Source organism: Neopelma chrysocephalum, unplaced genomic scaffold (genome assembly GCF_003984885.1).
Source record: "Neopelma chrysocephalum unplaced genomic scaffold, ASM398488v2 Primary Assembly neopelma1_97390, whole genome shotgun sequence".
NCBI classification, from domain to species: Eukaryota; Metazoa; Chordata; class Aves; order Passeriformes; family Pipridae; genus Neopelma; species Neopelma chrysocephalum.
In genome coordinates, this window is record NW_020926031.1 from 2271201 (window position 1) to 2284925 (window position 13725).

Sequence of the window (13725 nt, forward strand, 5' to 3'; positions counted from 1 at the left end):
CAGACATCAACTCAAATAACTGCAGGACCACTAGCAAAGCCACTCTGAAGCTGCTGCTCATTCCCCTACAGCTAAGAGGGGATGAGGCAGGGAGGTTGAAACTGCAGCAGCTGTGCTTTTGCTTAATAGCAAGGATATACTGGGAACGGATCAGATGAAGGCTCTGGATGTATGGTGGGGCCAAAAGAGGAGACAGGAGAGTTGAAAGGAAAAGTGGGTGGGGAAGACTGGGGCAAAGGGATATTCAGAGAAAGACACTCTCATTCTCCAAAGCAAAATCATGATGATTTGTACCGCAAGACTGCTTACAAAATTACCAGGAATTAAAGAAGGGTATAAAAGACTGGTTTCAACAGTGTCTCTAAACAGCAGGGGCAGCTGTCCCCCTGAAGAACCCCCATCCCATGCTGCTGTAGACTCACCTCTCAGCTCCTGCAGCTCCATGCTGAGGCTCTCAATGTTGGAATCACAGAATTCAAGGTTTTCCATGGTCTCTGCTCTCACCAGCTCATCCTGCTGCTCCTCCAGCATCAGGCTTAGCTCAGCACGGGTCTTGCCATAAGCTTCCAAGTCTCGCTCTACCTCTCCAATCCTAGTCAGCAGAATGGAGCAGGGGGAAGCTGATCCTGCCTGTGTCAAGTCCTCACGTCCCTCCTCCACCCGCTGCTCTGGGGTGCTGGGCTGAAGCTGTGCAGGGGCCACATTTTTCCGCTGGTTGCCTGATGGAGGCCGGGGTGCAGGCCGGGAGGGCTTGACCGAGAAGGACAGAGACCTGCCTTTGGACGTTTGGCCACCCAGCATGTGCACAGGGGTTGTCGCAAGGCTGCTGGGCCGAGGAGGGGGTGGCCTCAGGGCCCTCCTCCTCTCTGTCTGCCTGGAGTGGGGGACGGACACAGGAGACCCACGGACAATGTCCTTCTCAGAGCTGTAGTCCAAGATAGAGAAATGACGGGAGACCTTGTTCTGCTCAGCACTGGTACTTGACAGACTCTTCTCAAACTGTGCCAGCTGCTCCGTCAGTTTGGAGTCAAGGTCTGTGCAGCTGTCCCCCTGCACTGCAAGTGGGCAGCACTCCCCCCAGCTCCCAGCCCATGTGTCCAGGCCCACCTGGGCAGCTCCTGAGCTGGAGGAACAGGGCTTGGACTTCTCCTGTTGACTGTCCATCCAATTGTCTAGATCCTGGGTGCTGCTCTGGATCTCCTGGGGCTGGGATGCTGCCCAGCTGTTAGAAGATGAAATTGCCTGGCTCCTGTAAGGATCTTGGGGGACGTGGGAAGTCTGCAAGGGCACAGCGGGATTGTCTCCATCGTGCTCGAGCAGAGTGTGACATTCTGATTTTCCTGGGGATGCTGAAATGGTCCCCCCAGGCTCCAACTCACCTGCTTGGCCAGGCCTGTTGCCCTGTGGAGGAGGCAGCTGAGCAGAAAGGAGAAGGCCATTGACGGTCTTCATGGAGGCAGAGGGGAGAGAGTCCACGGGGCCTTTGGGATGTAGCCCTTGGTGTCCTGTGCTGGGAAAGGCCTGATGCTCTCTCAAGTCAGTTGCAAGAGGACCCTCTGACCTCCCCACCTTGTGAGACAAAATGGTGGTAGGCTCAGGGTGTGCAGCCAAGCCCTCTTCCTTTTCCCTGCCATCTTTCCCTACCAAAGGAAGAGCTTCAAAGCAGGTGTTTTCTGGGTCTTGATGGATGGACAATCCACAGCTCTCTCCACCTTGCAGATCCCCAGCACACACTTTTACCCTGCAAGCCTCAGAGGCTTCCAGCCTCACGAATCTGTGTGGAAAGATGCCACGTTTTCCTCTCAGTTCCCCCTCCAGCCAGCCATCCTCCAGAACGCCAACAATCCGAATCCTGTCACCCACATCAAAATCCAGTTCTTTGGACTCCAGGGCTTGGAACTGATAGAGGGCAACACCGTAAGTGTTCCCTGGCTCCTCGTCCTCCTTGGGGGCCATCTCCACTGTCCCATTGGTGTCACAAGTCCCAGTGGGCTCTGGATCCACTGAGGTTCCTGGTGCTCGCAGAGGAGTAAGCAGTTCCACAAAACCCTCTGGAAAAATGCCCCTGCAGCCTCTGAGCTCACCTTCAAACCAGCCAGGCTCTGGGACACCAACAATATTGATTACATCCCCTTCCCTGAAGTCCAGTTCCTCTTCTAGCTGAGCAGACAGGTCCATCAGGGCCTGAGCTTGGCCCAGTGAGTAGGCAGGCACCTCCAGGAGAGTGCTCTGGGACAGCTGACGTCTCCGAACTGAAAGGCACAGCTCCCGCACACATGATGAGGGGAAAAAGCCCTTGGAACCCCAGCTGCTCCGGCCCTGGAGCCAGCTGGAGGCCAGGGACCCCCCCAGGATCACCAGGTCTCCTGCAGAGAATGATAAACACCAGTTCAAAACTGCTCTCATAATTGCTTCCCACCTCTTATTCTTGCCTTCCTGTGACCCTCCTGGCTGTGGGTGAGGTCTGGTACTCTGTGAGAGCATAGGGCATGCTGGGGATGCACATGAGAACAGGATGGGGTAAGCCATGAAGTATCAGCAGCCTCTTGCACACACATGTAAGATACACAGTTTTGGCTGCAAACACACGAAGGTGCATTAAAGCTTTGATTTCTCCCCCAAATGCAAGTCTAAGATTTGGGTACTGGAGGTCAGTTAAAAGGCAGCTGTAAATTTACTATGATAGGCAACTCCAACTTCTGGAGTTTCATGAGTAATGATACATCATGAGAAACTGGTATCAGAGTGGCAGAGGCCCAGAGGTTCGTGGTGGATTTGACAAGACCCATGTCATGAGGTACTAGGAAGTTCACCTCTCTCTTCTGTCACTCTAGGCAGGATGCTGTGACTAGGCTTGAGCTGCAAAGCAAAGGAAGGGAATGGAGATTACCTCTCTGCAAGGATAAGCTCCCTGGCTCTTGAGATGTGAAGTCATTGGTACAAACAAGCAGTTTTTCTCCCTGCTTCAAAGGAGGAATATCCACAGGTTCAATAAAGCTGCTAGGAAACTGCCCTAAAAGGAGAAGCAGTTGTCAGCAGAGTCTTTCCTGTAGCCCACCACTACGTCCACCCTCCTTCCAGATTTTCAGATCTATTTATCTCCTGCTAAAGGAAAATACCCATTTATACTGGGTGCCTCAATAGCATGGTGGAAGAGGAATGAGTTTGGGAGTCAGGAATTCCTGAGGTTTTAAATGCTTATGAACTGACAGAGAACAAAAAGTTTTCTGCCCTCAGATCACTCCAGGCAACCAACACACTGTGTTCATCACTGGGACTGTGCCATCAGCATGGAGCTTCTGGGAACAGACATACTAGGTTTTCTGTGCTTTTACTGCTTCCTTCCCAACTCAGATCCAGATGAAGAGATCCATACTGCTGGATGCTGTTTTCTGACTGGGCATATCCACCTGGTGCTCCTGCCTCTATAAGGCTTGGCCCCTGTGCAGCCTCGGCACAGAAGTCAAGCCACCACACTGAGGATGGCCAAATCGGTGAGTCACAGGCTCTGTCACAGCTTCAGCACTGCTGAGACTCCAGGGGCCTTCCCCACATTGTCACTCTGTGCACCTGTTTCACTGTGGCTCCCATTGCTGGATGCCCAGCTATTCTGAACAGGCCCCAGCCAGGCAGGGCAGAGCACACTTGTTGGCCATCACGGGATACCACTCAGCTACTAATTTCAGTCCTGGAGAACAGGACATGGCAGAGCCCACTGCAAAGGCCACTAAATTCACTCATTCCTATATAATGTGATGGAGTATGGGCTAGTAGCACTTCCAGCATTCCCTCTTACTGATCCAGTATTTTCTAATAAAACCTGGAAACACCATATCTTAGACATCCAGAGCTTAGCTCTGGATTTAGGCAGTTTGACGTCCGCCAGCCTCAGCTGCTTCCTTCACAATTTTAACCAGTTCTACCTCTTTTTCCATGTCTTAGTTTCCTGCTCTGTGGAAACAACATAATGCTGTTAGAAAGGAAGTCATGGAGTTACAGTAATTATTCCACACTAATTATTCCAGAGTAATGAATATTAAGCACCTTCACAGCTTCTATTCAAAAGTGCTTTTCCAATCTCCTACAACTTCAGCTTAGAAAGCTGGGCAGAAAACTACAACAGCTGTTTCAAGAGAAAGCAGGAATGCAAGTAGGTTTTGAATCAAAGGTCATTAAAAACCATTCAGTTTGACTTCAGTACTTTTTTTTATCTTTGAGCTATGAAACACATCTGTTTACTATTCTTTAATAGCTTCATCTGCTTGAGAACAACCTCACAACTGGGAGACAAAATTGTGGTAAGAACTGCAGATGTAATTTTTGCCCAGTGACTTTGGCAGCAGCAGCAGGATCAGGCACATTCATTCAATGTCATTTATCAGTGACATGTAGCACAGGAAAGAAGTCCTCTCCAACTTTGCTCCTATCCATTTTTGTTTTAGACAGTCTGTTAGGAGAGCCCAGACTGCTGCTACAATAGCAGCTCCATCTCTACAGGCAGGGATGAAACTCCAGTCCCATCCTCCCACTGAAGACAGAGGCAGGCTTATGATGTGAGGTGGCCTGGTTTTCCTCTCCCTGAGAGCTCACACATCCTCTTAACATCAGTATCAAGATGATAAAGTGCTGCCTAAACAGACTCTGTTTCACTATGAGAATTTTGCTGCTTCAGAAGTTTCTCACACCCCTCCAAAAGTTTGAGACTTGCACACTACTTCAGGCACACACATACTGATGGCAGTTTGTGCAGGAAAATGCTTTGAAGCGGAAAGGAGGAAGTGAGGCTGAGTCAGAGGACTTGGGGGGACACATGGACTCTATTGCTGCATCTCCAACTGACTTGACCTGACAAGGTCACTTGGATGTGGATCCATTTCCAGTCTCAGTGCATCTGTTTCCCGTCACTCCTTCCACTGCCACGGCAGGTCAGCACATAAAGTAGCCAGGAAATGGGCTGTCTCACCACAGAGAATGGAACAACCAGTATTGTGAAGCTCTCATCTTCTCAAGAACTGACCCTCCACTAATCTCTCTCAAAAACAACAAACAAGCTGTCTGAATAGTTGAGGCAAAGCTGGCAGGCAACCTGCACCCTCAGTCCCAATCAAAGTCTCATGAAAGATTTAGTAAATCAAATCAGGTTCTGCACAGCGCTGGCCAAAGGAAGGGGTGCTCATGGAGTGGATGTTTAGCTGACACATGTACGGATCCAGGTGCAGACACTTCCAGCTCTTACCTGTGACACCTTCCTTCTTGCCAAGGAGCCAGAACTCGTCCACCACGGCCAACACTTCGATGACATCTCCCACGAAGAGGGGCAGCTCTTCAGAGACACTGGGACAGAAATCAAAGACTGCCCGTACCACGGAGCCAGCCTCCATTGCGCAGGGTATGAAGGCGGATCAGTGCCTAAGGCTGAGACAGTGAGAAGTTTTTTAGCAGCCAGAAACACCTGAAATTATCACATATATGCTCAGAAAGTAAAACCCTTCCTGAGCACAAGACGCACGGGAATAGTGTGGGGGGGTCCTGTCCTGAGGTCCCCGACACCCTTCGCCATATGCTGCAGGATCCAAGGGTCTCCAGCAATGCAGCCCCTGTGGTCTAAGCTGCCTTGCCTGGCCCCTTTGGCTGTCTCTGTGGGGCCACGTATTTGTGCTGCAAGGGGGGGAGAAGCAGCAAGAAATTTGGAAGTGAATTCCCGTCAGGAAGGAAGCAAGAGGAGGGGAGGAAGCTCAGCATTTCCCTGACATACAGCACAGGGCTCTGAGCCCGCCAGGGCCGGGTGGGCAGACAGCACCACCCACTTGCATGTCCCACCACACATGCTCTGGCAGGATGGGCACAGGAATCCCCCTCCCCATGCCATCAGTCAGGGCCACAGGAACTGCATGCTGAGGCATTGTCACACTTCTGGCCCAGTAAGAGAAGAGGCACAAAGTCCACTGAGGCCACTCATGCCACTATCCTCTTCCCCACTGGTGAATCTTCCTGGGCTGACCCAGCCTGAGCATCCTCAGACCTGACTGGAAATATCCCTTCTGCCTTCTAGGTACCAGGCTCAGTCATCCCCTGGGAGGCATCACCACGGTTCTTGGCAGAAGCCAAGCTGAGATGAGGGTACAGACCCTGTCCAAGGCTCTGGAAGCCAAGGCTGAAACTCCCTTGGCAGGAGACCTGAGGGCAGGCAAAGACCTCCTCATCAAGGGCTCTGTCCTGAATTCCCCCTTCCTCCAGAAGTGGCTGCTGAACCAGGACACTTTCCTGTATAATTTCTGATTTTCAGCCTCACTATCAAGGCAATACATTGCATCAGGGCAGCAGCAGTCCTGCAGCTTAAGCTGCTTGTTCACCTCCTCCCAGATTCCTTGGAATAGGAACTGAAAAATTCATTCATCCAAAGCAACCAGGAACTTTAAGATTATTCCTCAACATCAACACGTCAGGCTACTGAGTGTTTGCCTTCACTTCCTGTCCCACTGCAATTACAGGCACAGGATGGCGCCTAGAACGCCTCTCCGAGGTGCTTCCAGAGCCCTGCCCTCTGTGACGCTGGGATGTCAGCGTCTTCCCCATCAGTCCCCTTGGCTGCTTTCCTCCCGTATCACAAGCAGAGTCCCTGCTCTGTCCATTTGGACCCAAATTCCCTACAATGAGACCCAATGTCTTCCCTTCTCAAAGAGCCTCTAAGTGCACAGCAAGCGATCACACTCCAAGCACTGCCCAGCCGGTGATACCCGTCCCTTGGGCAGCACGGCTTATCAAATCACCCTGCCCACCTAACAGCACAAAGAGCACAGTGACAACACAACAAAACACACAGGGTCCCCAGGGACCCCATTTCTCCATAGAGCCACACACAGCCCACCTGAGCCCTGGAGAGTCAGGAAGAGGGGAAGCTAACACAGAGAAGAGAAAACATCCCTGCTGATGAGGTGCAGCCAACTTCCAGTGAGTGTGCCAGTGGGGGATCCAGCCAGGGAAAGGCTTTCTGCTGACGGGACCACTCTGTTTATCCAGTCCGACTCACCTCCTGGGAACAAAGCGGGTTTGTACTCAGCAGGAACAGCTTCCTCAGCATGTCTCTCCCCACCCCCATGCCATGCCCCTGCTGCAGCCAGCATGCTGTGCCCTGGCCCCTGGCCAACCCTCACCTCTGCCGTCCCATCCGTTGCTCCTATTACTCTCCACTGCCTTCCCCATAGCACGTGGGCTCCTTGGGACACAGGCTGTCCCTTTGTCACCAGCTTTGTGCTGGCTGTACAAACAAAGAGCCCAATATCCAGCAGCCGACAGCACTCTGCCACCAAAAAGAGATGAATGGACTGGAGTGAATCAGGAGCACAAAGAGCTGCAGTTCAGGATAGCAGAAACCTACTGAGCCGGAAGGAGTAACAGTATTAAAAACATGACCATGTGGAGCAGGGAAAAAGATGGAAGAGCCATCAATTAGCTTGGAAATACTAAAGACAAGTACAGATCCTTGGGCTGTTTGAGGTGGGGTGGCTGGGACATGCTGCTGCATGCTGGGAACAGGAGAGCAGCAGCAACAGGCACAGCAGTAGCAGGCCCTTGCAGGTGCCTGAGGCTGCTCTCCACCTCCCAGACAGGCTGTCGACTGAGCTCAGGGTCCTAGGAATCCTTGCCATACTCTGAATATTCAAACTTCACAGCAGCACTGGACAAAGAGGGGAAAAGGCACTACAGGCATAATTGCTGCCTCGGGGTAGTTTCTCCAGGAGCACATGATGGTACAGTGAGATTTCTTGCATTTCTTCTGTCAAAGGTGTAATGCAAGAATGGGCTGAGGCATGCAAGGATTACAGCATGTGTGCTGCAGACCCAAACCCTGGCTTTGCTGCAGCCACTGCGGCTGAGGATATGGCCCTCCCACTGATCCTGCCCATGAGAACAGGAGTGTCACTTCCTTAACACACCTGCAGCTCTGGGGACTCATCATTAAAATGTGCAAGATTTTCCAATGAGACAGAAGATTGAGAGTGACAGGCAGGACTGCAATTGCTCCACCATGTATATATTAATTACGGTTATAATAAAACACTAACATATTCATGTCAAAAGCATTCCCTGAGAGGCAGCTTGTAAGAAAGTGTGAAGTAACTTCTAAAACTGCCAAAAAAGAATCCCACCAGGCTCATGTTCCCTCAGCAGTACCAAGAAGAGCAGGATCACTCCCGGACTCCATCCAAGTCTAGACAGTATGCCCCTGTATTCACAAGCAGTGAATCAGTCTTGTGGGGTTTGCTTGCTCCATGACAAGAATTGAACACAAAATATTATGTTTTCCGGGACCTTGGCCTTGTCTTACTCCATGCAGTGCTGTCTGCCAAATTTTCTACAAACCCCCACCTAGAGAAGGAAGCCTCCCAACATATTCCAGACTGGAAACTTACTGAGTCCAACTCTTCACGCTTAATAGCAGGCCCGAGCTTCTCCCAGATCCACCCTAGATGTGGTAAAAACAAACATTCAGCAATAGCTCTAGAAGAGGTTCCAGAAGGAGGAGCAGATGGCAGGGAGAGCAGGGCTCCGTCTGTGATCCCCAGTGAGTCACGGCTCCTGACAGCTGGCCAAGCACCATCCCCTCTCACCTTAAGGATGGGTGATCCCTGCCTGCCAGAGGGAAGGAGGGAGGGCTCCGCCACAACTGAGCAAGCTCAGGGATTTCACGCTGGAGGAGGTCAGGACTGCGAGTCGCAGGACTCCTGCCCCCACCCAGCAGCAGACCCGTATCCAAAGAGAGCCTCACTGTGAAAGTACGAAGTTGTGGCACAGCAGCAAACTCACCCCGCTGAGAACACACGGGCTCTGTCTCGCTGCCTGATCCTGCACAAACCAGGTAACGTGTTCCTGGCACCCGACTGCAGCCTGCCTGGTGCTAAGCTCTGGGCCTGACACAAAAGCATTGTGCAGCAAGGCAGAGAGTAGATTCCCAGAGCATTAATCACCCCCACCAGCCTGCCTGCCTGCATGCTCAGCTCACAGTAACATTACCTCCATGGAAGACTGCCTATCCCATTTTGCCATTATCTCTGGAGCGTGTCTGGTCCGGCATGGGCTGATGAAAGGAGGGGCCAGAACGAAATGATGGCTATTAACTCTGTTACAATACTGTTTTTGAGACCTTAGGCACAGAATGGATCAAGTCACCACAGCCAAGAAAAGGCATTTGCACAGAGACCGACAGCTTCTTGTATCCCTCCTCTCTTTTTGCAGCTGAGATTGTGCAGGGTAAGAAATCCCAAATAACAGACTCACCAGCATCACAAATAATGGTCAGGCACTTGTCAAAGTACCATCACTTAGATGGAAGCAGGCCTACTAAAGATGCTGAAGCAAGGATTTCAACCACTTAAGACGTAAGGCAGCAATGTGAAGAGATCATTTTAGGCTGATTACAAAAAGTATTAACAGCCCCAGAAAAAGGAGAGACCCAAAGGGCTTGAAGACAGCTAATCCAGTGGTATTCCCAAAGGGCTGCTCAGATCATGAGATAAAAAACAGTAACGGATGGATGCCCCAAATTAGAAGCAAGGCAACCAAACTTAGCAGGTGCTATCACCACTTGTTTCCCCTCTCAATAATACATTTCAGTTTCTCACTGAAGAAGCAGCACTGACTATGGTCAGTATGACAGCACCATAACTGAAAAACTAACGTTTCACCAACAGACCAAAACGTGCCATGTGGGCTTCCACAGACACACTGGATTTGCACAAGAGGGACAAGTAGATTCTTGTGCAGCAGATGTCTCAATCTCTTTAAAAACCTTACAGTCTGCATGAGCAGTACACCAGGAATGGGTCAGACTCACAGAAATGTACAAAAAACAAGCTTGTCACAGAATTATTAGAGAAATTAATATTAAAAATATTAAACAAATACTGCCAGTGATATTTTTTAAAAATGAAAAACCCTTTGCATTTTACCTACATTTTTTCATGCCTCTTTCCACTCATTATAGCTTAATGTCTGTTCACTAGAAACACAATCCACTCTCAGAGACAGAGACGCCCCTGAGCCCTGTTCAGTGCACCCTTAGGCTGCTGGATCTGGCTTTGACAAGAGATTTGCTGCAGCTCTCACTGCACTCTTCAGGATCAATACACAGCACACAGTGGGAGGGAAACAGGAGTTATACTTGGCTTCACACACCATTGTGTCAAGGACAGAAGCTTACTAACTACATGCTGAGGCATTTCTACCTTTTTCCTCTGTTCCTCCTCATGTTCTCCAAATCTGGACAGCCCTCCTTCCCTTCTCCATACCCCACTGCATCTGCACAGCCTGCACAGTCCTCATCCACACTTCTAGGGTAGGACATTACCTGCACACCAGCATGCCCTGACTGCTCTTGCCAGCCTTCAGAGCTGTTGCCACATACAGTGACTCTCCTGCTCAGAGCAGAACATGTTGCTCTGTAAAGCTCCCCGAGGTCCCTGCATACTCCTGGGTGGAATAAACAATACCCCGTAGAGCCAAGCTGCCTGGGCCCCAGCTGGAGATGTTGCCAATGCAGGGACTGCAGCTCTGGCAAACTGCAGAGCTGACCCTATGAATCCCAACAACAGAAAACGCGACAAGCAGGACAAAAACCGAACTAATGGTGTTGGGGAGAGGAGCCTTCTCCCACCAGGAAATGCTGATTGCTGCAGCTTCTTGTTAGGACATGCTGCTTGTCTCAGCAGATCCCAAAGAGTCCTCCTGCTGAGCTTCACACAGGGAAACAAGAGATCTCTTCTGCACTCCACCTCCTAACCCCATACGGCTCCCTGGAGGAAGAAGAATCTCCTCACTTCAAAAACAAATAGCCTCTTTTGCTTTGTCTGTTACTTGATATACAAAAATCATTGAAATGAATTCATTTGGGATCACCAAACATTACAGAACCAGGACTACCAAGGGCAAGGGCTGCTTAAGCAAGCTCTGGCCTCCCACCACACATGTGGTGGTTTGGGGTATTTGCCATAGGAGCTCTGCCATGTACCACACAAGTCACTGAAACCACTGCTTCTCTCCAGCTGGGCTCTGGCTGTCAGTGTTCTCACTGGCTCCATTTCAGGACGTGGCTGAAGGCAGACTGGTGGTGTTTGTGGGGGGTAAGTGTGGTGTGGGGAGGAAGAAAGAGGGGCTTGTGCTGGACCAGAAGGCAAGCAAATGAAAGTAATCTGGAAACTAGAACACAGCATCAATTTTTAATGCAAAGCAGAGCACCTTGCCACAACATGTGAGCAAGACGACTATGATGGATATTTAATCTCTGGCACTGGGGACCTAAGCATGCAAAGACCAGAACACCAGCTTAGGTGACAAGGGTTTCCCCAAATTCTGTACGGAGTGGCTGCACACACCTTACAGACCCTGTTACCGAGTCCTGCCTTCTCTCACCCCAAGGTGCACGGTTGTCTCTCTTGCCATTTTTTGTAGACAGACTAAAAGAATACAACTTAGAAAAAGGAACAGAAAAAACCTCAAGAGCAGCACCACTTCTGCTGTGCAGTACCCATGGCTGGGCTCCTGGGGGTAAGTAGTATACAATTGCAAAATTAGTCATTACACTTTGAGCACATATCCAAAACAAGTTGAACTGGGGTACAAGGACATTCCTTAACAATGCAGCACTTGACTTTGCACCCTGAACAATATTCTTCAAGATAACTTTTGGACAGAAGCCCATTATGATGCATTGATTGCTGGGCAGGGAGTCCAGAAATCTGGAAATTATTTGAGTTTAACTTGGAAGCTGTGCTCTTAACCCACCATCACTCCTGTTCTGCCCTGCCTGTTATCTCCAAAGAACGTAAAGCCCCAGCAGGGACTCTGCTGATACCTGGACCTCTTCCTTTCAGAATCCCTAGGTGCTCCTGCAAAGGAAGCAATGAATTTTATTTCCTAACAGAAAGGTTCTAAAAATAAGACAAAGTAAAAGCTGTGTCACTCAGGAGTGGGGTTGAGCAACCCTTAGAATGTGATTAGAAATATACTTTTGCTGGAGAATGAAGGGAAATTACCAGTTAAGGTAGCGAAGTGCTAAGGTAAGCACAACTCAGGCTGTCCCATCCGAGCTCATATCACCACTGTCACAAAGTCTGCCTGAACAGTCACCCACTGCAGGGACACCTCACCTGCACTCCGAACCCTGAGATGTCACACAGCCACACCTCCCATGACAGCTAGCAGAGGTGGTGCCCTGCAAAGCTTTGAGAGTCACTCTTTGCCCTACTGCTCAGTTCCTCCCATCCTATTGCCATTCTAACAGTTCTTAAAAACTGTTGTACGTTTGTACTAGTTTTTAATGTCACTGCTAATTCTAAGCGGAGCAGCTGGAGAGAGAACCGAAACCTTTGGCCTTGGCAGAGCAGAGGATTTCACGAACAGAACAGCAGCGGCCAGCTCAGAGACGTGGGCATTACTGGCGCTACGGAGGGCCTCTCACACAAGCAGGACGCATTTAGACACTGCCCAGCACGACTCACAGCCAGAGTGAGTCAAGATGAGGGGGCTGATGGTGACGTCTTGCAGCACGGCACAGAGGCTGTATTTGGCAAAGCATCTGCAAAACTGCAAATTCTGTATCTATGAACTCTTTCAAACAGAGGACGATAGAATCGCAATGGAAGCAAAGGAAAGGATGGCAGAGGCAATGGGAAAGAGAGCCTTTTCAGAAGAAACTGAAGGTTATGGAATCATGACAAACCTCAAAACAGATGTTAATGCTTATGACACAACTAAAGGCTTCCTAGGTAGTACGGCAAGGAGAACGAAACGAGAAAGGACAGAGGTGGGAGGAGTACTTCAAACACCAGAAACAGCAGCAGAGGTGTTTGAACCCAGAGGCCAAACTGCATCAAGGACAAGATCAGCTGAGGCACCAGTTAGGGTCAGCAAAAGGTACAGCAAAGCAGCAGCAGCTGCCTCTCAGACTGTGCTGAGGGTGACTCAAGCCTCCATCCCCTTGCAAGGCCACTGGAGGAGGCACCTCCAGTTCAACTGTTAAAGTACAAGGCAACTGTGTCAGGCTGAGAGCTATCCAAGAGGGATTTGCATTTGCTGGAATGAAAACAAACAGGGAACTCTCTTAAGTTTCTCTTCTCAGGCTGGCTCAAACAGAGTGGATGTGGGAAAGGCACAGGCTGCAGTCTGGAGTTTCTGCTATCTATGTACCACCTGTACCACCCTTCACCAGTGCTACCACTCCAGGCTCCCTGCACTAGACCACTCTGGGACACCCACATTGTTTCTAAAGGGCCAACTGCTCCCCTACAACCAGCTACCTGCCTGGGGGGTGGCCACCCAGGTTACCACTGCCTGCACAGACACGGCTTAAGAGACCACAATCCCAAGGGATGCAATATGCGGGGCAGAAGGGCGGTTCCCGCTGTGCCGCACAGCTGCTCCGTGCTGCCGAGGTGCCCAAAGTGCTCCCAGGGCAGCATCGGCGCTGCGGGATGGAGCCGGCGGGGCACGGCGAGCACACAGCTGGGCACCCAGGGCTGGAGAGCCACACGGTGCCCAGCCCAGCTGCCGGGCGAGGAGAGCGCACCCACCCGAGCTTGCAGCACCCCCCGAACCAGCGGCACCTCAGCCAGCACCGCCCCCCGGCCGGCCAGCGCGGCCCGGGGCAGCCCCGCACACAGCAGCCCCCCGGGGCGGGCAGGGCCGCGGGCTCGGGCGGCCGAGCGGGTGCCGGTGCGGTGGGGGGGG

The 13725-nt window shown here is 51.0% G+C and overlaps 1 protein-coding gene across 3 annotated transcripts in view; it reads right to left on the bottom strand.

The window, feature by feature from the left end:
- The window catches only part of DNMBP (dynamin binding protein), a 33195-nt gene extending 19746 nt beyond the window's left edge, over positions 1-13449 (bottom strand). The window contains exons 1-6 of one of the 3 annotated variants that reach the window (XM_027672223.1): positions 8415-9336; positions 7155-7377; positions 6869-7033; positions 5237-5415; positions 2891-3013; positions 423-2366 (exon numbers count right to left, since the gene is read on the bottom strand). In XM_027672223.1, coding sequence (XP_027528024.1) covers positions 423-2366; positions 2891-3013; positions 5237-5381 — 2212 coding nt within the window. In that variant the 5' untranslated portion in view covers positions 5382-5415; positions 6869-7033; positions 7155-7377; positions 8415-9336. Of the gene's footprint in view, positions 1-422; positions 2367-2890; positions 3014-5236; positions 5416-6868; positions 7034-7154; positions 9337-11008 lie in introns of those variants that run through there. The other 2 variants (XM_027672226.1, XM_027672228.1) reach the window with 2 other exon arrangements.
- Positions 13450-13725: the final 276 nt, after the last annotated feature.